At 48.6% G+C, this 27,247-nt stretch overlaps 3 protein-coding genes and 1 long non-coding RNA gene across 6 annotated transcripts in view; 2 read left to right on the top strand and 2 right to left on the bottom strand.

Moving 5' to 3' along the window:
• LOC120877969 (CGRP receptor component) overlaps positions 1-4,503 on the bottom strand; it is a 35,353-nt gene extending 30,850 nt beyond the window's left edge. Inside the window, exons 1-2 of one of the 2 annotated variants that reach the window (XM_040260480.1) lie at positions 3,472-4,503; positions 3,183-3,228 (exon numbers count right to left, since the gene is read on the bottom strand). In XM_040260480.1, coding sequence (XP_040116414.1) covers positions 3,183-3,228; positions 3,472-3,730 — 305 coding nt within the window. In that variant the 5' untranslated portion in view covers positions 3,731-4,503. The remainder of the gene's footprint in view (positions 1-3,182; positions 3,229-3,471) is intronic. The other variant, XM_040260487.1, reaches the window with a different exon arrangement.
• On the top strand, positions 3,854-8,735 carry LOC120877989. The gene is made up of 3 exons (XR_005724437.1): positions 3,854-3,942; positions 7,699-7,750; positions 8,292-8,735. It is a non-coding gene; the product is annotated as an uncharacterized LOC120877989 (long non-coding RNA).
• Positions 8,736-9,300: 565 nt separating this feature from the next.
• On the top strand, positions 9,301-18,313 carry ASL (argininosuccinate lyase). 2 transcript variants are annotated; one of them, XM_040260470.1, is made up of 17 exons: positions 9,357-9,477; positions 9,564-9,618; positions 12,025-12,219; positions 12,552-12,635; positions 12,904-12,960; positions 13,067-13,164; positions 14,303-14,380; positions 14,492-14,569; positions 14,948-15,000; positions 15,360-15,422; positions 15,801-15,915; positions 16,057-16,141; positions 16,239-16,298; positions 16,540-16,623; positions 17,666-17,746; positions 17,895-18,001; positions 18,105-18,295. In XM_040260470.1, exons 2-17 carry the CDS (start codon positions 9,607-9,609, stop codon positions 18,274-18,276), a joined length of 1,422 nt encoding a protein of 473 aa, XP_040116404.1. In that variant the 5' UTR covers positions 9,357-9,477; positions 9,564-9,606; the 3' UTR covers positions 18,277-18,295. The 2 variants fall into 2 exon arrangements, with proteins under 2 accessions (XP_040116392.1, XP_040116404.1); XM_040260458.1 differs by having other exon boundaries at positions 9,301-9,618; positions 18,105-18,313.
• An 11-nt stretch (positions 18,314-18,324) lies between these two features.
• Positions 18,325-27,247, bottom strand: part of LOC120882707 (beta-glucuronidase-like) — a 52,711-nt gene continuing 43,788 nt past the window's right edge. The window contains 1 exon segment of the mRNA XM_040266698.1: positions 18,325-18,335. Within this exon segment, the coding sequence (XP_040122632.1) occupies positions 18,325-18,335 (11 nt within the window).

Raw genomic sequence — 27,247 nt, 5'->3', positions numbered from 1 at the left:
ATAAACCAAGGTTCTATGAGACAAAAAGCAAGACTGACTTCAGATTTACCAAAGAGGAAAAACACTGAAAAAGGATACTCAACCTGAGATGTCAAAGAGGTAAGAAAAGGACAGAACAGGAGGAAAAGTAAACCAGGAAGAAGGAACAGCAGTGCAAAGGCCCGGAAGCAGTAAAGGGCTTGGAGGGTTACCCTAATTACTTGCCTACCAATGGAAAGTGCCTGTGTTCAGGGGAGGGTATGTGACTCACGCTGATGAGTGCGTGAGGTTAAACAGGGTCTTGTGGTCCTACTAAGAAACGCAGATATCCTCTAAGCACAACAGAAAAGCAAGGAAGGACTTTTACACAGAGAGTGATTTGATCTAATATTTTAATTCACTTTGGCTGATGTGTGGAAACAGAATGGAGGGGGCAGGGCAAGCGTGAAAACCAAAGGCTATTGTTTAATCCGAACCAGAGAAGACTGACAACAAAATTAGCAGCGGGGACAGTGAAAAGTTACTGCATTCAAAATTCATTCTGAAGTTGGAGGTGACGGGGGTGGCTGATGGACTGGATTTAGCGGTGAGGAAACAGGGCTCGATTTCTGGTCAAGGCAAGTGTATGGCTAAGAGAGAAGGGCTAGAAATACATTCTAGGGAATCATTTTCATATAGATGGGTAAAATGACCAGGGGAGAGAGTATAGACAGTAAGGGTCCCAGGACTGAGCCCTAAAATGCTTCAACATTTAGAAGCCAAGCAAAGAAGGGGGTTCCAGGAAAGAAGACAGAGAAGTAGTCCTTGAGGCAGGAGGTAATCCAGAAGTGCATGTCATAAAGCCAGGAGTTTCTGTATCAATTACTGCTAAGGGATGGAGAGAAAGCTGAGGTCAGAAAATCAACTTCTGGCTTAGACAAGATAGGTAAATCTACATAAGACCTATTTCTGTAGACCAGTGAGGATGGAAACTCAAAGAATGATGGAAAGAAATAAACAGTAAATGACACTTCTATGAAGTTTTCTGGTGACAGGAAGCAGAAAAGGAGCCACAGGTAGACAGGATGTGGGGACAGACAAGGGATTTTTTTCTACTCAGCAATTTTTACCTTTATTCATATGCATGCTGCTACTGCTGCTGCTAAGTCGCTTCAGTCGTGTCCGTCTCTGTGCGACCCCATAGACGGCAGCCCACCAGGCTCCCTCGTCCTTAGGATTCTCCAGGCCAGAACACTGGAGTGGGTTGCCATTTCCTTCTCCAATGCATGAAAGTGAAAAGTGAAAGTGAAGTCGCTCACTAAGTGTCCGACTCTTTGTGACCCCATGGACTACAGCCCACCAGGCTCCTCCGTCCATGGGATTTTCCAGGCAAGAGTACTGGAGTGGGTTGCTACTGCCTTCTCGCAGGATGAAGCAATAGCTGCCTTCTGACAGGAAACCTGCTCTGGGGGCTGAAAGCTTATAGGGAAAGCTCCGGAAGATATATTCCTTCATTAGGAAACTGCAGTAAAATGTTATTTTATAGAATTGCTTTATTGTATATTGCGATTTGAATGTTGGAAATGATAAGAATAAAACTGCCCCTTACTTTAAAAAAAAAAACAGGTTTGTATGCTGACAGGAAATGCTTAGTGAAGAGGGAAAAACTGGTAATGGGTTGGACTAGAGTAATCCGGTCCCATCACTTCATGGGAAATAGATGGGGAAACAGTGGAAACAGTGGCAGACTTTATTTTTGGGGGCTCCAAAATCACTGCAGATGGTGACTGCAGCCATGAAATTAAGACACTTACTCCTTGGAAGAAAAGTTATGACCAACCTAGATAGCATATTCAAAAGCAGAGACATTACTTTGCCAACTAAGGTCCATCTAGTCAAGGTTATGGTTTTTCCAGTAGTCATGTATGGATGTGAGAGTTGGACTGTGAAGAAGGCTGAGCGCCGAAGAATTGATGCTTTTGAACTGTGGTGTTGGAGAAGACTCTTGAGAGTCCCTTGGACTGCAAGGAGATCCAACCAGTCCATTCTGAAGGAGATCAGCCCTGGGATTTCTTTGGAAGGAATGATGCTAAAGCTGAAACTCCAGTACTTTGGCCACCTCATGCAAAGAGTTGACTCATTGGAAAAGACTCTGATGCTGGGAGGGATTGGGGGCAGGAGGAGAAGGGGACGACAGAGGATGAGATGGCTGGATGGCATCACTGACTCGATGCACATGAATCTGAGTGAAGTCCTGGAGTTGGTGATGGACAGGGAGGCCTGGTGTGCTGCAATTCATGGGGTCGCAAAGAGTCAGACACGACTGAGCAACTGAACTGAGCTGAACTGAGAGTAATATACGTGCATGTTTTTTCAAGTTTCATATTAAACCCCATTAGTGGACTGCAAAATCAATTTAGTGGGTTAACATTCTATTTTAATAAAAGAGAAGAGAGTATCAGAGTGTATGGTATTGTCTTACAAAGCTTTCATTTACATATACCTACCGTGCTTTTTTTTTAAGCCTGAAAAACACTAGTACATGTAGACATTAAACATGAGGCACAAAAACATAAAGGAAAATATAAGTATAAATCAGTGCCAAAGAAAACACAATATGTCTATAAGTTAACATAAAGGAAATCCACCCTGAATATTCATTGGAAGGACTGATGCTGAAGCTGACGCTCCAATACTTCGGCCATCTGATGTGAAGAGCTGACTCTTTCGAAAAAATCTGGATACTGAAAAAGACTGAAGGCAGGAGAAGGGGACGACAGAGGACGAAGTGGTAGGATAGCATCACCGACTCAATGGACATGAGTTTGAGCAAACGCCGGGAGATAGTGATGGGCAGGGAAACCTGACGTGCTGCAGTCCATGGCGTTGCAAAGAGTCGGATACGACTGAGCGACTACAAAATAAACTAATGTCAACTATGGAAAAATTCATTACACAATAGACTCAAAAACTTCCATTTGCACGCGGAACAATGGGCAGACACGGAAAAGGCTATGTGGAGTTAAAATTGTTAGAATGGCTTTTACCCTCGACACACACACACACACACACAGGGCTAAACACACAAACTTCCCATCAAACTCGGAGAGTACTTCTTCTGACTAAGGCCTCCCCAGGAGCCCACGGCCCCTAAACAAAGCTCCACCCTAGGATTTACCCATCTTTCCTCCTGGTACCTCCAGGCCGGACCCAGGGCTTTATACCTCAGTCCCGGTTCCGACACTGAGCCTGGCTCCCGACGGTGACCCCCTGCAACAAGAGTGAGTGGATGAGGGAGGGAAAGGCAGCTGGGCCAACTGGCACGCGGCCCCGCGACCTGGGCACGCGGTAGGAGTGGGCGCGAAGGTCAGCGGGCCAGGGCGGGAGACCATTCCTCCCGGCGCGCCGCGACGAGAGGTCGCCCCAGGCCCACGTCTCCCGGCTCCCAGGGCCGAGACGTCCCGAGCTGTGAGCGTCGGCGCAAAGCCGGCTACACGCCCGCGAACCACTTACACTTCCATGTCGCCTCCGCCTCTTCTCGGGTCACCAGCACACGCCGAGCTCCAGACCAGGAAGCTGCGGGTCCCGGCTCCGCACCGAACGCCCTGGAGCCGGCTCCGCGCGCCGCGATGCACGCCGGGATCGCCGCGATGCACGCCGGGAGCCTGGAGGACCCCGCGGGGCCGCGAGGAGGGCGGGCCCCTCTGGCCGGTTGAACCCTTATACTCTTCGCCTGGCTCGGAATCAGAATGTTAAGCGTTTGCGAGAACATTAAGCTCACGTTTTCGTTGTATAGAAGTAGTTTTAACTTACTTTAGTAAGTTAACAAAGACATAATCGGATTAGCAAGTATTTGCGGCGTTAAAGACCCCTCAGATAGTAGCGATGGCGAGGGGCGAGGCGGCCCGGGGCTGCAGGAAACGCTCTATTCCAGGACCTGGGTGCTGGGTACGCGGTGTGTTCCGTTCCGTTTCTGAAAATCCAGTGAGCTGCATGCGTAGGTGCACTTTTCTGTATGTGTGTTATACTTGAATAAAACGTTCTAAAAGGGGGGGAAGGGGACCAAAAACTTCAGCCTCCTTCCATTTCCCATTCATCGGAGTTACTTAGCAGGGAAGTGTAAAGAACCTTAATGAGAAGCACAGTCTCCGACCTTTCGGCCTTTCTAGGAATTTGCCCAAAGGGAATTATCAGACACTTGAAGAAAGATCGATGTATAATGATAATGTTGCTGAGACAGAGCATAAATGCTCAGCAATGAGGAATTGATCAATCTTGTTTCACCCATACAGTATATGTAACGTGAGAAATCATGTAGCATAATTTATATGCTGGGGAAATGCTCAAGGTAGGATTTTTAAAAGATGGAAAATGATGTGGTATGACTCTAGTAATTCAAGGAAAAATAAGCATGGGGGAAAAATATCTAAGAGTATTGGCGCTAGAACCACCTAATCTACTAAGTTTTGTATTATTTAAAAAAGACATCAACAGAACTGTCAATGTCTATTATCTTCTGGATTTTTGGTATGTTTGAAATATTCCTTTAAGACTGGAAGGAAAAAAAAAAAAAAGACTGGAAGGAAATATGCCAAAAATGAGAATGACAGGTGTCTTTTGTTTTTTTAAGATGCTGTCTTTTAAAAATTCTATTTATTTATTCATTCAGCTTCTCTGGGTGTTTGTTGCGACATGTGGGATCTAGTTTCCAAACTAAGGATGGAACAAGAGCCCTCTGTACCGGGAACATGGAGTTTTAGCCACTGGACCACCAGGGAAGTTTACGGTTGGTGTCTTTAGACAATGAGTCAATTGCTAATTTTTTCCCACTTTTTTATAGCTATAGCAGTTATCATTTACTAAACATTCTCTTTGCAAGGTTCTTGATAAGTGCTTAACTATTCCATGATTTTAACAGTTAACAGTGCAGGCTTTCCAGGCAGCCTGTGATTCTATTTACCTCCATCCCTTTCTTAGAGGCCATTTAACTTCGGGTGTTTACTTAAGTTCTCCTAACCTTAATTCCCTAACATGTAAATCATGGATCTGTTAGATATCTAAAGTGCCTAGCACATACTAAGTGCTCAACAAATAATAGTTACTGTGACAGCACAGTCATGACACTCTATTATGTAGTTTGTTATCCAAATTTTACTACAGAGGAAACTGAGCCAAGCTTGGAGAGATGATAATTTACCCAGAGTCACTCATCTAGCCCTGTAGGGATTTAAACCCAGGCAAATCTGAACAAAGACATGAAGTGTATTAAACTGTTAATAGTGATTAATGACTGGATAAATGCAACATGCAGTATTAATACAATGGAATACTATTTAGCAATAAAAAGGAAAGGAGTACTTATACATGCTGCAACATGGATGACCCTCAAATATGTGCTAAGTGAAAGAAGCCAGACACAAAAGACAACACATTATATGATTCCATTTATATGGTATGTCCAAGAATAGGCAAAAAAAAAAAAAAAAAAGACCTTTAGAGAAGAAGTGGATTAGTAGCTGCTGTTTAGGGTTGGGAGGGGGTTAGAGGTGGTGATGGGAAGTTGATGGGTACTGAGTTTCTTTGGAGAGATACAGAAATGTCCTAAAATTAGATTGTGGTAATGGTTGCACATTCCTGTGAATTTACTATAAAACCAATGACGTGTACACTTTAAATAGGTGAATTATAAGATATTTGGATTATATATCAATAAAGTTGTTAAAATGGTTTTTACTGGTATTTGCCTGTGACACCTACATTGGAAGGGAAGTGAGGGGAATTTTTAACATTTAACTTTACACGTTTGCAATTTTTAAAATGTTTTTCAATAAACATGTTATTTTCTTTTATTTTTTTACATGTTATTTTAAAACTATAAAATAGAAAAAAATATATTTTTGGCCAAGCCACATGGCTTGCGGAATCTTAGCTCCCTGACTGAAGATTGAACCCAGGGCCACAACAGTGAAAGCACTGAGTCCTAACCACTGGACCACCTGGGAACTCCCTACAAAAGTATTTTTAAAACAATTAATTTACTTTAAAAATCAACAAGTAAATAAAATGCCAACCCAAACCCAGATGGCCTAATTCCTATGGAGATTCCCCATTGTGTTATTCACTCAACAAACAAGTACTGATGGCCCACTGGGTGGTGATGATAAGTATATGAATAATACATACCTTCGGACATCAGTAACTACAATCCCCTGTGTTTAGACGCTGTGGAACAGAGGAGGGGATGACTAATGAGGTGGAGAGGCGTCCCAAAGCCAGGGGTGTTTGAACTGGGCACAGGGAAGAACACACAAGGCCAAGGCTTCAAGGATGGGCTGCCACAGAAGAGGTTAGTGCCTCTGAGGGCCCCGTGATAAGATGGCTAAACTTGTTTCTCTGACAGATGCTCCCCTAAGACTTTGTGGGCCATATGCAGCCACCCAATCTATCCCATGGGGACAGCCAAGTAGTCAGAAGAGAGGCCCAACCCCAAGGCAAGGCTGCCCACAGGGAGCCTGCATGAAAAGGTAACCCAGGCCACATAGCTGAAATTCCTGCCTGGCCTGTCCCCACTCAGAGCCTCCCTGCAACTTTCCTAACTTGAGGCTGCCTGTGGAGTCTCTGTTGTTCCCCGCCAAAGCACATTATCCTAGAAAATAGGTTTTTGTTTTTGTTTTTCCTTAACAGCTAACTTTTTAGGCAGAGGTATTAAGTACTGGATATACAAAGAGCTAGAACATGAGCAAAGCTTCATGTATGTCCTCCAAGGAGAAATATCCTGTTGAACATTAAAGCATTCAGGTTTAGCGCTCAGAAGAAAATCACAGAGCTTTTGAAGGTTTAAGTAGAAATTGAAGCCTTTAAAGTGAAGTCACCCAGGGAGAATCTAGAATACTAAGATTTGCTTGATGCTTACAAGCTTCCAGAGAGCTGATCTGAGCCTTTCACAATTGTACACTCATCGAATCCTCACTAAATCTCCTTCAGGATATGTACCAGGCATGGCGTTAGGATGGTCTCATTCACTTCTCTCAGGAGTTCTCAGAATTAAGTACTATGATCAGCCCGAGTCACAGGACAGTGAAGCTCACAGAGTGGTCAGGAAGTGTCCAAGCCAGGGTTCTCACTCTTATCTGGTCAAGTCTAACCTCACCTGTCTCCTGCCAACATTAGGGATTTCTCCCTGTTCTACACTAAATTCTTCCTAGACCCTTTTGCTGAACCAATGTGGACATTTCAGGGGAGAGAGACCAGACAAAGTTTTCAGTCTCCCAAGGAAGGTAAATTCCATACAGCACTCAGCTCTCAGCTGAAAATGGGTATGATTCATTGTCTGAACAGTCCTGGACCACCAAGATGGCAAAGAAAATGAACACAGATTTGCTTGGGGTCAAGGCTCCCCAGATGGATGTTCTTGCTGCCTGAACAGAACACTGGCTTTGTGGTCATACTCCTGAAGGTCATTCTCAGCTCTGCTATTTCCTAGCTGGGTGTTTTGGGACTCCCAGCCTCAGTATTCTCATCAGCAGAATGGGAATAATTATAGCATTGACCACAGAGGGTGGTTGTGAGGATCTAAGTATATAATCGCTATATAATATGTTCAGCATAGATAGAGCCTGGCACACAATTAGAAGTCAAGAAGTATTAGCTATCATTGTCATTTTGTTTGTTGTTCTATTTATATACTGGAAATGCCTCAGGCTATCTCCAAATTTCTTCCTTAACCTTTTCTTCCCTCAGGCAGGAGCCACAGAGCTTTGGATTTCTTTAGATGCTTAGGAGATGTGATGATGTAAGAATGTTTCTTTTCCCTCCCAGTCTCCCTCTTTTCCTGGGAGCATACAGGAGCCCAGAGCTAGGCATCTGGTTCAGTGGGGAGTCTTTCCAACACTGGCTCCAATATTGATGGATGAAAGGGAGTAGCAAGACAGGGAGGGAACGGTTTTCCATGCATAGGGAAGAGCATTTAGGAAACCTTGCAACAGCTTTATGCATTCTAGGAACTCCAAATATCCCACACCTGAGTGAGAGCTAAATATCTTCAACCCACGAGGTATTCGAGCTATTGGTCCAAACCTTCTCAGTTGACTTTCAAGGCCATTTACAAACTTGCCCCAACCTACTTGCCACTTCTCCTCCCCACCGCCATCCTCAAGCCCCTGACCCTTTGTTGCTGCTGCTAAGTCATTTCAGTCATGTCCGACTCTGTGCGACCCCATAGACGACAGCCCAGCAGGCTCCCCCCGTCCCTGGGATTCTCCAGGCAAGAACACTGGAGTGGAGTGGGGACCCTTTGTTATAGCCACTCTAATGGTTTCCTGTTCTCCAAACAGGTCTTTCACTTTCTGGCCTCTGGCCTCCCGAACTTTGCCCAGGCTGCCCATCCCCTAAAGGGAATGTTCTAACCCCTCCCCTTTTCGCTGAGCTAAGGACACAATGAACAGGAATTTGAGCAAACTCCGGGAGATAGTGGAGGCAGAGGAGTGCTGCAGTCTGGAGTGTTGCAGTCCATGCAGTCCCAAAGAGTCGGACTTTGCGACTGAACAACAAACTCTCATCTTCCAAGACCCAACTCAGGGGATATCTCTCTCCCCCAGAATGTAGAACTTCCAAAGCAGAAGTTCGAGACCCCCCTAACCCCTAGAACCCAGGCTATCATTTCTGCTGAATAATTTAGTCATGTCAAGGAAATCTTTCCTGAATACTCCAAGATAAACGCCCCACTCTGCGCTGTCCTCTGTGCCCCGCTGCACACCTTGTCCATGCTTTGTTATGAACTTTTTTTTTTTTTAATATTTATGTTTATTTATTTATTGGCCCTGAGGCATGTGGAAGCTTAACTCCCTGCCAGGGATTGAACCCTCACCCCCTGCATTGGAAGGCGAGGTCTTAACCACTGGACCGGCAGGGAAGTCCCCTGTTATGAACTTCTTGAGGCAAGCATCATTTCTTTTTCTTCATTGTCTAATAAACTGTACTGACCACATAGGAGGTGCCGAGTACTAGTTTGTTGAATGAATGAAGAATTGGGTGTGGCTTTTTACCTTCCTTGTCCTGTGAGCCCGCCAGGCGCGGCTCAGAGTCTTTACCTCTACCCCTATCCCGGATCTCCCTCCAGGGCCCGGAACAGTCTGCAGCCTTGAGCATTGTCGCCCAGGCACTACCCTCCCAGTCCCTTACCCTCTTGGCCGCTGAGCCCAAATCCGCTCCGGAGACGGCTCCGCCCACAACCAGGATTGGAGAGAGGAGGCAACGCCCACCTGGAGGGGCCGCCTGGGATTGGTGCGTCCGCCGATGAGAGGCGGAGACAGCGCCGAGCCGCTGTTGACGATTTCCCAGCCAGAAAAGCCCAGCCCAGTGGCTGGGCAAGAGACTCGCGGCGCGCCCAGGCTGTGTAAGTGTGCGGCGGCCGGACTGGCAGGACTCGGGGTAGCGGAGGACGCAGACGACGCACACGACCCGGGGGAGCGCTCTGGGCGCTGCCCACGTCCGCCTCCTCCACCGACTGCCCTCCGCCAGGTGCGGTGCCCCAACCCGGTGCCGGACCCGCACGGGGGACCCCACCCGGTGGCCTAGGAGGTCGTCAGTCCCGCCTTGTTTTTTAGACCCGGAGGACCTAGGCTCCCGGAGGACGAGGAACCGCCCAACATGGCATCGGAGGTGAGAGGGACCTCGGGGACGCCCGTCCTCCAAGCCTCCAAATGGGGACGAGGGGAGCCCTGGGAGCCAGCCGGGGCGTGACCTGCGCCTGCCGCGCTGGGGTACTGTCCTCTTTGGCTCCAGGCAATGGGTATCCCCTGGCGCACCTGCCAGAGCCCGGAAGAGAATTTTGTCCCTTCTTCCCTGTGTCCCCACCACCATCTGCTCTCGCGCGTCCCTCACCCCTCCCCAGCCTGTGTGGCAAACCCACCAACCCGCACTGCTGGGGAAAGCGGCTCTGACCTCACCTGACCTGACAGCGCTCTCGGCCTGGCGGGGAAAGGTGCCTCCCACTCACTCAGCCTCCCCACCTGTTCATTCCTTTCTTCCCTCCCACTCACCCCCTACCCCCACCCGACCCCTCCCCATCCTGTACCCCTCCCCTGCCTTAACAGTTGTCCCTGTGCAGCCGAGTCCACAGGACTCTTGTGTTTGTTAAGAGCCAGGAGGCAGGGAATTGTGCCCTGTGGCTCTAGGACCTGGTGGCTTCCTGTCCCACTGGCCCCTCCCCCTCAGAGCCAGAGGACTCCTGGGTTCTCTCCCTGACCGAGTGGCAGGAGTCTGAGGCACAGATCCCTTTTCTTGGGCCTCGATTTACCTGGCTGATGGGGAGAATATTAGCTGTCTGCCTCCTCTGTGAGGTACCGGATGGTGAGGTCATTGCTTTGAAACTTTCAGGTAAAAGGGGCTGTTTGCTTGATACTGAGAAGGGAACCCTGGGCCTGGGAAGCGCAAGGTGTGGGTTCCAGACCCCTCTGGCACCCATTAGCTGGCAAGTCACTTCCTCTGTGGGCCTCAGTTTGTTTACTGAATAAATGAGTTAAGACTGTCTGCTCTGCTAGCTTCTGGGTCTTGGTAGAGGGCCTATGGCAAGGCCTGGGCTTTGCAGCCAAACAGACTTGCACTCAACCTCCCTGAGCATATTTCCTCATTTTTAAAATAGGGGTAACCTCATAGAGGGTATAATGGCATCAAAGCAATAGTAGGTGTTAATAAATTGTGACTAATGACATTAAGAGGGATAACACTGGTATTTCCTGTGTGTGTCCTAAATTGACTATTGCTGGGAATTCCCTGGCGGTCCAGTGGTTAGGACTCTTGGCTTTCACTGCTGAGGGCTAGGGTTCAATCCCTGGTTGAGGGAACTAAGATCCCACTACCTGCATGCATGGCAAAATTAAAAATAATAATAATAGCTGTTGCTCTTTCATCTCAGCCAATCAATGTCCCCCTCCCCTCACCCCTCACATCCTTCTGGCCCAGTTGTACCCTGGTTCATAGCAGTGCCCTCTCCTGCCACCTCACCCCTCCCTTGGTGTACAGGTGGTGGCATCTCACTCTGACATCCCCTTGGAGTCCTTTTAAGCCTGCCAGCGGCGTAGGAGCTTGGACCCAAGCTCCACTGCAGAATGGGCTGCCTTCAGGAGACCAGGGCTCTGGGCAACCTCTGCTTGCCCCAGGCTGTCCTGTGGGTTGGCACTAATTGGTTTGGCGGCAGCCCCAGTTGTTAAATAGCTGTTATTACTAACAATTCATGAAGGGAGTCCAGGGGCCTGCTGGGGGAGGGGATGCCAGGTGACGCCTTGCTGAAGGGCACCCTGGCTCTGCATCCTGACTGGCTGGCCAAGGCCCTCGGGCCGCAGTGGTCAGGACCAGGGCCCCACGTGGTGCTTTGCTGGAGATCGGGCTTGGCGGGGCAGCATGAGGGCGAGGGGCGGGTCCAGCTCACAGGGAGGGCAGAGACTGCATCTGCAGGGCAGAGTCCTCTGGCAGCTGAGGTTGCTGGGCACTGAAGTGTCAGCTCCCAGCCTGGGGTAGTGGTGGAGGGCCCAGGGGGACATGCAGAAAACAGGAGTGGAGCTAAGGCACACCCTAACCCCTGGTAGTCCTCAGCCCCTCCCTCAGTAATATCTAGAATTTACTGAGTACCAGGTACTGTGCTGTGTATGCTGTGTAGCTTAATCTAATTGAATACTCACAACAACCCCACCAGATAAATACATTATTATTCCTGTTGTGTAGAGCGGCAACCCTGAGATTAGAGAGGTTCTATAAAGGCCTATGGTTAGGTGGCTAACAGAAGTCTGGGACATTGCAGGGGACAGAGGAGAACTTACGTCCTCAGTGTCCCATAATGGGAAAGAAGCCTAACTTCAGTGTCCATCAGGTTCCCACAGTCACTCTCTGACTGACTCTGGGCAAGCTCCTGTCCCTCTCTGAGCCTCAGTTTCCTTATCTGTCCAGTGAGAATAACCCTGCCCACTGGCTCCCACTGCCATCAGACTGGGTAACTCTCCTGAGGACTCTTTGTGGGAGGCATTGCTCTCAAAGAGGGAGGAGAGTAATCGCTTCTGCCCTTCTGGCCAGAGCGGGAAGCTATGGGGTGGCCGGTTTGTCGGCGCAGTGGACCCCATCATGGAAAAGTTCAACTCATCCATCACGTACGACCGGCACCTCTGGGAGGCGGACGTGCAGGGCAGCAAAGCCTACAGCCGGGGCCTGGAGAAGGCGGGGCTCCTCACCAAAGCCGAGATGGACCAGATACTCCATGGCCTGGACAAGGTACTCTCCACATCCCCAGGCCCACCCCCAGAGCACGCCCCTTGCCCCTTGCCATGGATGCAGGCTGTCACCAAATCCCCAAGTACAGGCGGCAGCAACATCCCGAGATGATAGGCTTGGGATCTCCCCTTGTAGTGGTCAGATGCTCAGAGAGGTGCCCTTCAACCACGTGCAGCGCTGACCATCTCTCTTCATCCCTCAATGTCCCTGTGGTCCTGTGGCTCCTGAGAAAGGTGCTCTGGACCTGAGATGCTAGCAAGGCCGGAGTGCTGCCAGGACTCAGCTGCCAATGCCCACCCTCCTGACCCCCTGTGTTGCTGCCATCTCTGCAGGTAGCTGAGGAGTGGGCTCAGGGCACCTTCAAACTAAACCCCAATGATGAGGACATCCATACGGCCAACGAGCGGCGTCTGAAGGTGCAACACCCACTGCTTCATCCCCTACCCCTCCCCTCTCTACCTTGCCCAGGGCCACTTGAGCATAAGCACCACCATTCTGTTCACTTCATCACTGGGACCTCAGAGCAGGAGGCATCAGCAGAGATGGCAGAGATTGGGCAGATTCAAGGGACCCCCAGGGCAGGGAGGGAGGGTCACAGGCCAGGGAGGAAGTGCAGCTGCCTGGGCTGACCCCACTGGGCTGTGAGCAGGCAGACCCCAACTGCATGCCCCCCTCCATCCCCAGGAGCTCATTGGTGAAACCGCGGGGAAGCTGCACACGGGACGAAGTCGGAACGACCAGGTGCCGCCACCTCCCTGCCCCCACACCAGGGGCCTTCCTAACCTTGGGGGGTCCAGGGAGCAGAGTTAGGGCTGAGTCCCTGAGTGCCAGCTCCTCCTCCCCCCAGGTGGTCACTGACCTCAGGCTGTGGATGCGGCAGAATTGCTCCATGCTCTCAGCCCTCCTCTGCGAACTCATCAGCGCCATGGTGGACCGGGCAGAGGCGTGAGTCCCGGGGTCACCAGATGGCAGAGAGGGCCAGGAGGGCAGCCAAAGTCTCTGCTCCCCTGAGACGGGCAGCCTGAATGCCAGACCTAAGTGGCAGGGTGAAGAGGGCAGGGGGGCCAGGTTCTGGGGTACTGGGAACCCCAGAACTCCTGGGCTGAGTGAGGCAGAGTAGCCAGCAGCAGGCCATTTCTTTCAGCATCGCCTACCCACAGCCGGCCCAGCTCAACACGCAGGGGAGCTCACCCTTTGGGGATTCACAGGCTGGAGGCTAAGGCACCAGGCAGGTGCCCTGCTGGGGCTGCCAGAGTGTCCCTTCTCAGCTGCCTGCATCTCAGCTCCCCTGTCCCTGTCCAGCACCGCAGGCAAAGGAGAGAGCTGAGGGCTGCCTCCCACTGACCTCACCCCAAAGCTCTGTGACATGACTGCTAAGAAGAGTCTACTTGTGTCAGAGACGGGGTTGAGTGTTCCTTGTCCTAACTCCTGGTAACCCCAGTTTCACTGACTTCACAACTAGGGGAAAACAAGGGCCCAGAAATTGTCATCCTGTGGGAGACAGGTATTGGGAGAATAGGGAGTGACTGCTAATGAGTAAGGGTTTCTCTTTTGGGGTGATGGTACACTTTAAATGGGTGGTTGGTATATTAATTATATCTCAATAAAGTCATTAATATTAACAAACCAGAACCATCACCCACAGCTTCTCTGCTACTGTGCAGCCTACGTTAAAGTGCTCCCAGCTTTTCTGGGCTCCTCCAGGGCTCCTCTCATGCTCACAAACTCAGCCTTTCAATGCCAGTGGTACCGGCCGTGCACCTTCCTCCCCGCCCTGGCCCCTACCCAGCTCTGCTGCGAAGGTGCAGAGGCGGGAGCTGAAGGTGTGATCTACCTCTGGTCCTACACTCACCCCCTGGAGGCCCCACAGCCATGGTCCAGCACACTGCCTGCTTCCCAACCTTCGCTGACACCATGTTTGTCTTCAGGAAGTCACTTGATCCCTCAAACAGGCAGATCCTTGGCGAGCCTGCCCTGCTGTTCCCAAGAGGGGCCCAGGCCTGCAGGGTCCCAAGTGTGACAAGCAGGCCTCACCTGAATCTTGAGAGCCCCTCACACACCCTGTCCTTTCTCTTCCCTGCAGGGAACGTGATGTCCTCTTCCCAGGGTACACACACCTGCAAAGGGCTCAGCCGATCCGCTGGAGCCACTGGATTCTGAGGTCAGAGGGCTCATGGTGGAGACCCGAGATGGAGGATGTAATGAGGGGGTGTGGCAGGGGGAGGGGCCAGGCCACGCTGCCCTGACCCTCTGGCCTCCTGGCCTTCCACAGCCATGCCGTGGCTCTGACCAGAGACTCTGAAAGGCTGCTGGAGGTGCAGAAGCGGATCAACGTCCTGCCCCTGGGGAGGTGAGCAGGGCCCAGTGCTCAGAGGGTGGGGCGGGGTTCCTGCCGCCCAGTTGGTCCTAGCGGTTCAGCAGAAGAGGAGGAGCCAGGAAGGACAGAGGGGGACAGGAAGCCAGGCGATCAGCCTCCCTGTCCAGGGTGGGAAGGGGACCATACACGGGCCCTCAGCTCTAAGATGAGGACGAGTACATCACAGCAAAGCCAGGGCTCTCTGGAGAGCCAGCCAGCTGTGTCTCCCCACCTGTGGGGACAGGTGTCTGGCTCCCAAGCTGACTAGGCTCTGGGCCCGGCAACCAGCATGCAGTATGCGTGTGCATGTGTGTACGGCCAGGGCCTGCCTGTGGGAGCCCTGGTCACTCAGAACCCCACCCCTCTCTGCAGCGGGGCCATCGCAGGCAACCCCCTGGGTGTGGACCGGGAACTGCTCCGAGCAGGTGAGGCATCCTGCCCCTCCTTTCCTGGGAGACCACCCTCAATACCTGCCAGGTCCCACAGACACACACCTAGAGAGGGCAGGGATCCAGGTGAAACTCTGGTTTGTTTCTGTGGACACGAGGCTAGAGTGGCCTGGGGAGGCCATGCTAGGGGTGCGTGGAGCCAGGGAGACTCAGAACTCCCGCCTCCCTCCTGGGACCTGTACAAGAGACCTCCCCAAATCCTGCCCTTCCCTACTCTGCCTCCCTGATAAGGGGTCCAGGGGGAGGTGGCTGGACAACCTGGTTCGGGGAAGGGAGAAGGCCCCTCCCAGCCCTCCAGCCCAGCCCTATTGCCTTCCCTTTCCCGCCTCACTCAGAACTGGACTTTGGGGCCATCACTCTCAACAGCATGGATGCCACCAGTGAGCGAGACTTTGTGGGTGAGTCCTGGGAGCCAAGCAGGAGATGCCAGTTTGATCCCTGGGTCGGGAGGACCCCCTGGAGGAGGAAATGGCAATCCACACCAGGATTCTTGCCTGGGAAATCCCATGGACAGAGGAGCCTTTTGGGCTGCAGTCCATGGGGTCGCAAAAGAGTCGGACACGACTTAGCAACTAAACAATAACAACCTGGGAGCCAGCCCAGGGCCAGTCCTCCAGGGCCAGTCCGCTGCAGTGTGTGCTGCCTCTGTCCCCCGCCCTGACTCCTCTCCAGCTTCCTGCCACCCCCGTATGGCCCACCTGGAGCCTCTCCAGGCTGGGTGAGCAGCGAGACAGGCCTGGTGAGCAGACAGCTTGCTCTCTGTTTTCTCTCACAAGCCGAGTTCCTGTTCTGGGCTTCGCTGTGCATGACCCACCTCAGCAGGATGGCTGAGGATCTCATCCTCTATGGCACCAAGGAGTTCAGCTTTGTGCAGCTGTCAGATGCCTACAGGTGAGACTGCGCCTGCCCTTGCCCAGCTCTGCAGCCCCCGGAAAGGTTTGATTCCTCCCCATCCCTGCCCTGGGCAGAGCTGCCCAGCAGACCAGCCAAGTGGCACGGGAGCCCCTTCAGCCCCAACATCTGTGTCTCCAGCACCGGAAGCAGCCTGATGCCCCAGAAGAAAAACCCAGACAGCCTGGAGCTGATCCGGAGCAAGGCGGGGCGAGTTTTTGGACGGGTGAGCCAGGCAGGGAAGGGGGTACAGCCTCAGGGCTGACCCGAGGGTCCAGAGGGAACATTCCGGACAGGCTCTAAAGTCCTCCCTTTCCCCGCAGTGTGCTGGGCTCTTGATGACACTCAAGGGACTTCCGAGCACCTACAACAAGGACTTACAGGTTCGGGACCCGCCTGTTCTACCTCACACACCAGTTCTTGGGGTCCTGGCTCATCCGGGCAGGGGCCCCACAGAATTGCCACCTCCCATCGTGAACACCCAGCCCTTGACCACATTGAGAGCTCTCTCCTCTCCCTCAGTGTGGGGTGTATGAGGTGCTGTGTGTTCCCAGTGGGAGGCAGTGGGGGTGGCTCCATGGGGACCCAGCTCCTGGGCCTTACTTCCTGCCACGTGTCTCCCAGGAGGACAAGGAAGCCGTGTTTGAAGTGTCGGACACCATGAGCGCCGTCCTCCAAGTGGCCACTGGTGTCATCTCTACCCTGCAGGCAAGACACACCTCTTCTCCCCGGGGCTTTTAAACTTGGGGGTGGTGTGCCAGGAGGGTGATCTTGAGAGGAGGCAGGGGTGGGTGGGTCCGGAAGACCTGGGGCATAGGGAGGGGGTGTGTGCTTGGTCCTGCCCTAGGAACAGTGAGGAGACCCAGTTAAGCTGCTGCCGGAGAATGGAAGTGGGTTAGATCCAAGGAGCCCCCTCAACCGGCCCAACCAGATTTCTCTTTTAACCACTTACTATGGGAGAATTCAATATACAACAGTGGAGAGGATGTATGATGGCCCCTGGGCTTCCCCAGTGGCGCAGTGGTAAAAGAATCTGCCTACCAATCCAGGAGACCTGGCTTCGATCCCTGGGTTGGGAAGATCCCCTGGAGGAGGAAGTGGCAACCTGCTCCAGTATTCTTGCCTGGGAAATCCCATGGACAGAGGAGCCTGGCGGGCTACAGTCCATGGGATCGAAAAGAGTCGGACTCAACTGATCACCCACACATGCACATATAATGAACCCCTACATGGTAACAGCATTCCGCTTAAACAACATCAGCTCACAGGCCATTCTCCATTCAACTCTTTACCCACTACCCCGCCCACCATTGTTTTTAAGCAAATCCCCCCACATATAATTTCATTTCTAAATATAGTTCAGGGTACATCTCTAAAGTAGTGGTTCTCAAAGTGTAGTCCTGGGATCAGCAGTATCACCATCACCTGAGAGCTTGACAGACCTGCAATCCTAGGCCCCCCTGCAGACCCACTGAATCACAGGCTCTGGGATAGGCCACACAATCTATAGTCTAATCAATCCTGCAGGTGATTCTGATTCATTCTAAAGATCAGGAGGCAACCCTGGTAACACAGCTAACACTCATCAATAGTTAGGAAATGGTGGCTCAAGCAGAGAGCAGGACAAGGTGGGTGAGAGGGGGTCTGCCCAAGGCACGGGACATCCTGACTGAGCAGGGTGGGCCTGGGGCGGGCAGCTCCGGGACCCAGGGCCCCCGGATTCACTGCCAGCCTGGCCTGCTGTCCCCAGATTCACCGTGAGAACATGGGACGGGCTCTGAGTCCTGACATGCTGGCCACTGACCTCGCCTACTACCTGGTCCGAAAAGGGGTGAGTGTGGGGCAGCCAGGGTGGAGGGGCCAGGGGACAGGGATGTTCCCCAGGCCAGGGTTGGGGGGCCATGGGGGCACCAACACCCCAACAGAACAAAGGGTGGAGAAAGCTGCGTCAGCACTGCCCTCCTCCCTGGCTCTCTCAGATGCCATTCCGCCAGGCCCACGAGGCCTCCGGGAAAGCCGTGTTCATGGCCGAGACCAAGGGGGTCGCCCTCAATCAGCTGTCACTGCAGGAGCTTCAGACCATCAGGTGCGTCCCCCTTCCTGTCCTCCCCCCATCTTGGAGGCAAGCCCGGGCCCTCTGAGACTGGGCTGGCCGAGGGGTCCTGGCCCACCTCCGCCTTCCCCACCAGTCCCCTGTTCTTGGGCGACGTGAGCCACGTGTGGGACTACGGACACAGCGTGGAGCAGTACCAGGCCCTGGGCGGCACCGCGCGCTCCAGCGTCGACTGGCAGATCGGCCAGCTGCGAGCTCTCCTCCGGGCACAGCAGGCTGAGAGCCCTCCCCACGCCTCTCCCAAATAAAGCGGGCCCTGGAGGAGGCTTGTGTGTTTCCTGCCCAGCCTGTCTCCCTCAGTGGTGGGCTCTGGCGGGTGGGGTTCTGTTGAGCGGGCAGTAGAGGTCATCAGGGAGGTGGGAGAACCGGGTGACATAGCTAGAGTCACGGACGCGGAAGGCCCGAGCGGGTCTCACCGGCACCTCCTCCGCCCTGCGCCGGCCCCGCCCCGGTCACCGACCCACACAGGCCACACCCCGTCACCGACTCCGCGCAGGCCCCGCCCCCGCCCCCGCCCCCGGCGGGGGGGCCTCACAGTGATCTCCAGTCTTGGGTGTCTAGGCAGCACTGGCCCCCTTGGATCCCTGGTGGGACCTGACGGGCTTGGCTCACCCAGTCAGCCCCCGTGCAGCCGCCTTCCTTCTGGGGCCCTCGCTAGGCTCCCCTATTCCCATTCTCTGGGTTAACCCAACCCTTCCCTGGACCATCCGGCGGCCCTGCAGGGTGCCCTGTACCTTCTTAAAGGGAATGCTGTATCTGGTAGCAAAGTTGGTCATCCGGATAGTGAGTGATGCCTGGCACTAGGTGAGCTCCACGCATGGGTAAAGACGACGCTTTCTCCACCCTGGAGAGTAATGTACAAATTCGCAAGCACTGACCTTGAGGTGAGGCCACAGACAGGTGGTGCCAGAGGGGTCTGCCCATGCTGTGGTCAAGGGAAAGGATGGTCACGCTGAGGCTGCAAAGAGCCTGAGGTGAGATCTGGCACGTGGTCAGAGTTCAGTAACAGCGGGTCCCGCAGCCAGCAGAGATGCAGAGACCTCCTCTTCTATTAATACACAAATCTCACCAAAATCCTGATAATAAAACATAAATTTCAGGCATTGTTAACAAGAAAGATAAGCAAGCTAAACAAAAAGTATGAATAAGTCCTCCAAGTGAGTCTGCTGCGTCGCTTCAGTCGTGTCCGACTCTGTGCGACCCCATAGACGGCAGCCCACTAGGCTCACGAAAAGATTTTGTGAATTAAAGAACAAACACTCTGGCGCTGGGGAACACTACACCAGATTCCCAAAAGGGTCAAAGCTATCGGTCACAGCATCTTCTAGAGCAGTGTTTCTCAAAGCCAGGGTTCCTGACTATTATCATCATCATCTTCAAACTTGTCAAAAATCAAATTTTCAGTCCCCACCAAGACCTGTTGTTCTTCAGTTGCTAAGTTGTGTCTCTTTTGTGACCCCATGGACTGTAGCCGCCAGGCTCTTCTGTTCATGAAATTTCCCAGGCAAGAATACTGTGGGTTGCCATTTCCTTCTGCAGGGGATCTTCCTGACCCAGGGATTGAACTCACATCTCCTGCTTGGCAGGAAAGTCTTTACCACTGAGTCACCTGAGAAGTCCCCAGCCAGACCTACTGAATCATTCTGGGTGGGGTCCAGCAATCTGTTTTAACAAGTGCTTCAGGTGACCCTGATGTGTGCTCAGGTTTGAGAGGCACTGATCTTAATCTTGTTACACAAAGTTGCTGCAAACCAGCAATATCCACCTCACCTGGGGCCTGCCCTGATCTACTGATTCAGAATCTGCAGTTTAACAAACTACCCAGAAGATTCCTGTACACACTTAAGAGTCAGAAATGCTGATTTGTGGATAAACAAGAAGGATTTATTTTATAGTACAGGAAACTATATATTTGGTAACTTGTCATATCCTATAATGGGCTTCCCAGGTGGCTCAGTGGTAAAGAATCCACCTGCCAGTGTAGGAGATGTGGGTTTGATCCCTGGGTCAGGAAAATACTCTATAAGAGGACATGGCAACTCACTTCAGTATTCTTGCCTGGAGAATCCCATGGATAGAGGAGCCTGGTGGGCTACAGTCCATGGGGTCACAAAGAGTCGGACACAACTGAGCAACAGCATGCATGCAGTATCCTGTAATGGAGGAAATTTTGAAAAAAATACATATGTATATGTGTGTGTTTGTGTGTCTGAATCACTTTGCTGTATACCTGAAACTAGCACAATATTGTAAATTAACTATATTTTAATTTTTAAAAATAAAAAAATAAATCCAGAGGGGTCAAACAAACAAAATTGTAGAACTTAAAAAAAAAAAGTGCTAATCTAGAGAATGCCTAAAACCTAGTTTCCAAAATGAAGGAGGGCCTTATGTCCATCTGACCACAGACAGGATTAAAGTAACTGTGATGCACTTGGTACAGGGAGAATGGGAGTACAGTGAGGCAGGAAGTTGCTGTGACACCTCCCTCCATCTGTATCTACTGCCTCCATTGAGGGGGGACACCTCAGCCTTAATGGGAACTGTTTCCAGATGGTTCTTTTAAGTTCTTAACTGAATTGCATTCAGCCTCATGGGGCTTCCCGCTCAAGAGCCTGGCCACGTGTGATCTGACCTGACCAGAAGAAATGGCCTGTCCTAGGGAGGCAAGGGTTTATGCAGCTTTTCTCCAGACTCTGTACTTACTGCCTAGGTATACCTTTGCCTGTTCTGCTACCAACTGGCTACATCCTTTCCTCTTGTCTATTTTTAATCTCGGAAGCTGTTTACACCAAAGCCCAGTGTGACTTTATATTGATTTCCTATTGCTGTAACAAAGTACCCCAAAAATCATGGCTTAAATCAGAATAACACTATCTTACAGTTCTTGAAGTCTGAAGTGGGTTTTATGAAAGCAAAATTGTACGTCAGCAGGGCCAGGCTTCTCCCAGAGACTAGAGGAGAATCTCCTTGTCTTTTCTAGTTTCTAGAGGCCACATGCATCCCTTGGCTTGTGGCCCCTTCCTCCATTTTCAAGGTCAGCAATGTAACATTGCCAAATCTCTTGGATCCTCTGCTTCCACTGTCATATTGTTGTTTATTTATTTTTATTGATGTATGGCACAATGGCAAAGGATCTGCCTGCCAATGCTGGAGATGCCAGTTTGATCCCAAGGCGGGGAAGATCCCCTGGAGGAAGAAATGGCAACCCACTCCAATATTCTTGCCTGGGAAATCCCATGGACAGAGGAGCCTGGCAGGCTACAGCAAAGAGTCAGACATGACTTAGCAACTAAACAAAAATAGTTGAATTACAGTGTTGTGTTAATTTTGTGTTAATAGTTGTGTACACTTTGTGTACAGCAAAGTGACTGTACATCTATATATACAACATATATATACATTCCTTTTCATATTATTTTCCATTATGATTTTCTCTAGATATTGAATATAGTTCCCCATGCTGTACAGTAGGACTTTATTGTTTTATTGTTTCTACATATACCAGTTTGCACCTGCTGATCCCAAATTCTCAACCCAGACCTCTCCTACCCACTGTCCCCTTAGCAGCCATCAGTCTATTCTCTATGTGCCTGATTCTATTTCTGTTTCATAGATTCATCTGCATTGTCATATCTTTTGACTGACCTTTCTGCTTTTTTATAAGGACCCTTGTGATTACATTGGAACCACCTGAATAAACCAAGATAATCTTGTCTCAATATCCTTAACTTAATCACATCTTTACTTTTTATCATGTTAAGTACCAGGGATTATTAAGTACCAGTTGCAAGTTCCAGGGATTATTCATCAGCTTACTACGTTCTGTCTTGCTCTCAAAGATTTGTGTCTGTCCCACATGCAATGTGCATTCACTCCATCCCAAGATCACCCTTAGTCTCAACTCATTACAGCATCAGCTCAAGTTCAAACTTTCATCTAAATCTCATCAGCTCAGAAGTCCCATATCTCATCATTTAAAATGGGTATGAATGAGATTTTGAGTATGACCCATCCTGGGGCAAAATTCCTTGCTATCCATGAACCTATGATTGTGGTGAGGATTAAATGAGTTCATACATAAAAATTCAAGAAATAAGAGGACTTCTGTGGTGGTCAGTGGTTAAGAATCTGCCTTCCAGTGAAGGAGATGTGGGTTTGATCTCTAGCCAGGGAAGTAAGATCCCACATGCCTCAGGGCAACTACTGAGCCACAGCTCCTGAGCCCACGTGCTGCAACAAAAGATCCCCACATGCCTCAGTGAAGATCACACGTGCCACAACTAAGACCCAAGGCAATCAAATAAATATAGGTTGAAAAAAATAGCCTTTAAAAAAATTCTAGAAATAAATTATCTGCCACTAAAATATGCCATTTCCTAAAACAGGAACAGAATAACAGTTACAGACATTTCAGTTAAAAAAAGACAAAAGGGAATTCCCTTGTGCTCCAGTGGCTACGACTCTGCACTCCCAATACAGGGGACCCAGGCTCAATCCCTGGTCAGGGAACTAGATCCTAAATGCTTCAATAAGATCTAAGATTCTGCATGTTACAACTAAGACTTGGTACAGCCAATAAGTAAATAAATGTATAGTTTTATAAAGTCTCTGGGCTTTTCTTCAGGAAGGGAGGACAAAATAAATTTATGGGTTTGCTAATCTAATGTTCTGCTAATCTTGAAAAATACTGATTCTGATGAATTTTGGTATGAAGCAGAATTACAGTTAAACACATTTAACTTAAAAACATTGAGAGGCAAAATATCATATATTGCATAGTTTATATAAAACATCCAGATTAGCTAAATCTGGAGAAAAAAAATAAATTAGTGGTGGCTTAGGGCCAACTGGGAGGGACAGAAGGATAGATAACTAAAAGGCACACAGGGTTTCTTTTTGAGGTGATGAAAATATTCTGAAATTGGGCATAATGATGGTCGTACATATACATGAATATACTAAAGTCCATTCAGTTTTATACTTTAAATGGATGAATTATGTATGTGAATTATATCTCAATAAAGACATGTTTAGAGACATTATAAATCAACTATACCACAATAAAAATTTTTAACAAACTGTTTAAAAAATAAACCCTATGATGCTCTTTGCTGAATCTACCACGAGAAGACAATTTTCAGCAACAAACTGTCGACATTCCAGAAAACATTGACATCACTCTGGAGGGACACACTGTCATTGTGAAGGGCCCCAGAGAGATCCTGCAGACTGATAACAGCAGAATAGAACTCAGCCTCCTGGGAAGGAATAAGAAGGGACTCGGGTTAACAGTGGAACAGAGAGGAACCAGTTCCAGCTCACACAGTCTCTAGCCCAACACAGCACGTGATCAAGAGTGTTCCACTGGGCTTCCATCACAAGACAGTGTCTGTGTGTGCTCACTTCCCCATTCGAGTCCTTATTCTGGAGAGCAGGTCTCCTTGAAATCTGAAATTCCTTAGATGAAAAATCTGCAGGGCTCATATGAGGCCAGGGATTGCTTAATGGGTATCTCACATCCTGAAAGTGATTTGCATTGACCTTAAATCAGATTTATCTGCTTTGATCCAACAAGCCACACAGTTAAGAAATCAGGATATCAGGGACTTTCCTAGTGGTCCAGGCTAATACTCCATCCTCCCAATGCAGGGGGCCCAGGTTCTATCCCTGGTCAGGGAACTAGATCCCACATGCCACAGTGAAGTTGAAAGATCCCATGTAGAATACTGACCTAAGACCCAGCAGAGACAAATAAATGAAAATATTAAAAAAAAATAATATCAGAAAAATCTGGATGTTATCTATGAAAAAGAAACCAGTCTTCAGGCTGTCAATAAGATCTAAGACTTGTCTAGCTATGGAAACAAGAAGATGCCAAATGATTCCCAGGACCTGTTTGTGATATCTTTAAAATACAATGAAACTTGACCTTTTTTATTTATTAAACTTTTTTTTATTATTACTATTTTTTTTTGGCCACACTGTGTGGCATGTGGGATCTTAATTCCCAGACCAATGATCAAACCCATGCACCATGCATGGGATGCACAGAGTCTTAACCACTGAACTGCCAGGGGAGTCCCGAAACTTATCTATCGGAAAAATAAAATAAAAGGGAAGACTCACACATGTGCTCTGATCAGCTGAGTGTCCTGTTACTTGCTTGTTAGGCTCAAGGCTGTGACCCGCCCAACTTTACGGAAAAAAAAAAGCAAAATGGCTCTCTGAGGAGGCCTTACAAATAGCTGTGAAAAGAAGAAAAGCAAAAAACAAAGGAGAAAAGGAAAGATATACCCATTTGAATGCAGAGTTCCAAAGAATAGCAAGGAGAGATAAGAAAGCCTTCCTCAATGATCAGTGCAATGAAATAGAAGAAAACAATATAATGGGAAAGACCAGAGATCTCTTCAAGAAAATTAGAGATACAAAGGGAACATTTAAAATGCTAAAATAGACTAATACCAATAGACTTATATCATGCTTATAATATTTAAAGTTAGAAAATTGTAGGCAAAATATATTTCATTAACCAAGCTAGAATTTAAGAGGGAAAAAAGCAAGAGTCCAGTTGTCTTGGGTATATTTATAAGCAAAAAGAGTATTTTTAAGTGAGGTATATAAGCAAGCATCTCAGTAAAGTCTTCCTCAGAGTAAGAAAAATACTAGGGGAGCTCTAATATTCTTATATTCAGTCATTTCCTCTCTTTACTAATTTTGTGTTCCTGAATGTTTTAGTCATGATCTTAGCTTTGGTAGATTTTCCATGATGAAAAGAGATTGTTCGCAGTAAAATTTATCATATGCTTTTTATGTATTGAGATTATATGATTTTTTTCTTTCATGCTATTAATGTGATGTATCACATTGACTGATTTGCATAAATTGAATCATCCCTGCATCCTGAATGTAAATTCCACTTGATTCATGGGGAATGGTCCTTTTAATATGCAGCTGACTTTGGTTTGCTAGTATTTTTTTTTTTTTCTTGGTTGCACTGGGTCTTAGTTGCAGCATGCAAGATCTTTTTAGTTGCAGCATGCGGGATCTAGTTCCCTCATCAGGGATCAAACCCAGGCCCTCTGCATTAGGAGCTGAGTCTTACCCACTGGACCACCAGGGAAGTCCCGGTTTGCTAATATTTTATTGACAGTTTTTGCATCGATATTCATCAGAGTATTGACCTGTAGTTTTCTGGTAGTGTCTTTTCTTTCTGCTTTGGTATCAGGGTCGTGCTGGCCTCACAAGATGAGTCTGGCCTCTTCACATATTTTGGAAGAGCTGGGGGAAGACTGGTGCAAAGGTAACCACTTTAAAGAGAACACTCAGTGACATGTGGCACACTTGCAGTGCTGCGCATCCAGCACCTCATCTAGCGGCAGAACATTTTGATTACCCACAAAGGAGATATTGTACTCATTAAGCAGTCACTCCTCACTGCCCCCCTCCCCTCGCCTCTGGCAACCACTAAGCCTACTTTCTGTCTCTGTGGATCTGTCTGTCCTGAAACTCTCATACGGATGTGATCTTTTGTGTCTGGCATTTTTCATTTAGCATAATTATTCAAGGTTCATCCGTGTTGTAGCATGTATCAGCACTTCATTCCTTTGTATGGATATACCATGTTTTGAGTATTGACTTGTTTTTACCTTTTGGCTGTTGTGAATAGTGCTGTTGTGAACAAGTATACTTGTACTTGCTTGAATACCTGTTTTCAGATATTTGGGGTATATATCTAGGAGTGGAATTGCTGAATCATATGGTAATTCCATGTTTCACTTTTTTTTAACTTTTTTTAAAAATTTATTTTAATTGGAGGCTAAATATTATAGTGGTTTTTGCCATACATTCACATGAATCAGCCATGGGTGTACATGTGTTCCCCATCCTGAACCCCCCCCAACCTCCCTCCCCATCCCATCCCTCAGGGTCATCCCAGTGCACCAGCCCTGAGCACCCTGTCTCATGCATTGAACCTAGACTGGTGATCTGTTTCACATATGATAATATACATTTCAATGCTATTCTCTCAAGTCATCCCACCCTTGCCTTCTCCCACAGAATCCAAAAGTCTGTTCTTTACATCTGTGTCTCTTTTACTGTCTCACATATAGGGTCATCGTTACCATCTTACTAAATTCCATATATATGCGTTAATACACTGTATTGGTGTTTTTCTTTCTGACTTACTTTGCTCTGTATAATAGGCTCTGGTTTCATCCACCTCATTAGAACTGATTCAAATGCATTCTTTTTAATAGCTGAGTAATATTCCATTATATGTACCACGCTTTCTTTTCCATTCGTCTGCTGATGGACACCTAGGTTGCTTCCATGTCCTGGCTGTTGTAACATGTTTCACTTTTTGAGGAACGAACAAATTGTTCTCCTCAGTGACTGCACCTTTTTATCCACCAGCAGTACAGAAGGGTTCCCAAATCTCCACATCCTCACCAACATGTGTTATTTTCTTCTTTTAAAAAAAGTTACAGCCATGGAGTCTTTTATATAATTTATTGAAAAATAAATTTAAAATATAATTTATTGAAAAATATATTATTTCTTTTATTGCGGTATAATTGACATATAATTTAGCTGTACCATGCATTGACTTGACATTTGCATATATTGCAAAATGATCACCATTATAAGTCCAGTTAACTACCATCACCGTACACAAGTATACAAGTTTCTCGTGTTGAGAACTTTGAAGAGCCACTTACCTAGCTACTTTCAAATATACAACACAGTATTCTTAACTGTAGCCAGCATACTCTACATTACACCCTCAGGGTTTATTCATTTTATAACTGGAAATTTGTGCCTTTTGCTCCCTTCACCAATTTTGCTTCCTCCCTCCCTGAGGCAACCACCAATCTATTCTCTGTACCCATGAACTCAGTTTTTTTGTTCATTTGTTATTTGTTGTTGTTTTAGATCTCACATATAAGTGAGATCATACAGTATCTATCTTTTTCTGACTTATTTCATTTAGCGTAATGCCCTTAAGTCCTATCCATGCTGTTACACATAGCAAACTTCCATTCTCTTTTATGGTTGACTAACTTATTATATGCCAAGTTTTCTTTACCCATTCACCCACTGATGGACATTTTAGTTTGCTTCCATGTCTTGGCTGTTGTAAATAACGCTACAGTGAAGATAAGGGTACTTCTTTCTCAGTTAGCGTTTTTGTTTTCTTTGGATAAATACCCAGGC

The sequence above is a fragment of the Oryx dammah genome, unplaced genomic scaffold (genome assembly GCF_014754425.2).
Source record: "Oryx dammah isolate SB20612 unplaced genomic scaffold, SCBI_Odam_1.1 HiC_scaffold_2, whole genome shotgun sequence".
Classification (NCBI taxonomy): domain Eukaryota; kingdom Metazoa; phylum Chordata; class Mammalia; order Artiodactyla; family Bovidae; genus Oryx; species Oryx dammah.
Note: the sequence above shows the minus strand (reverse complement) of the source record. Positions and strands in the feature narration are given on the sequence as shown.

Coding starts and splice junctions, on each gene's coding strand:
- ASL (XM_040260458.1), top strand. Junction 13,165..14,302: donor ATGGTGGACCGGGCAGAGGC/GTGAGTCCCGGG, acceptor TCTTCCCTGCAG/GGAACGTGATGTCCTCTTCC. Junction 14,381..14,491: donor TGGAGCCACTGGATTCTGAG/GTCAGAGGGCTC, acceptor GGCCTTCCACAG/CCATGCCGTGGCTCTGACCA.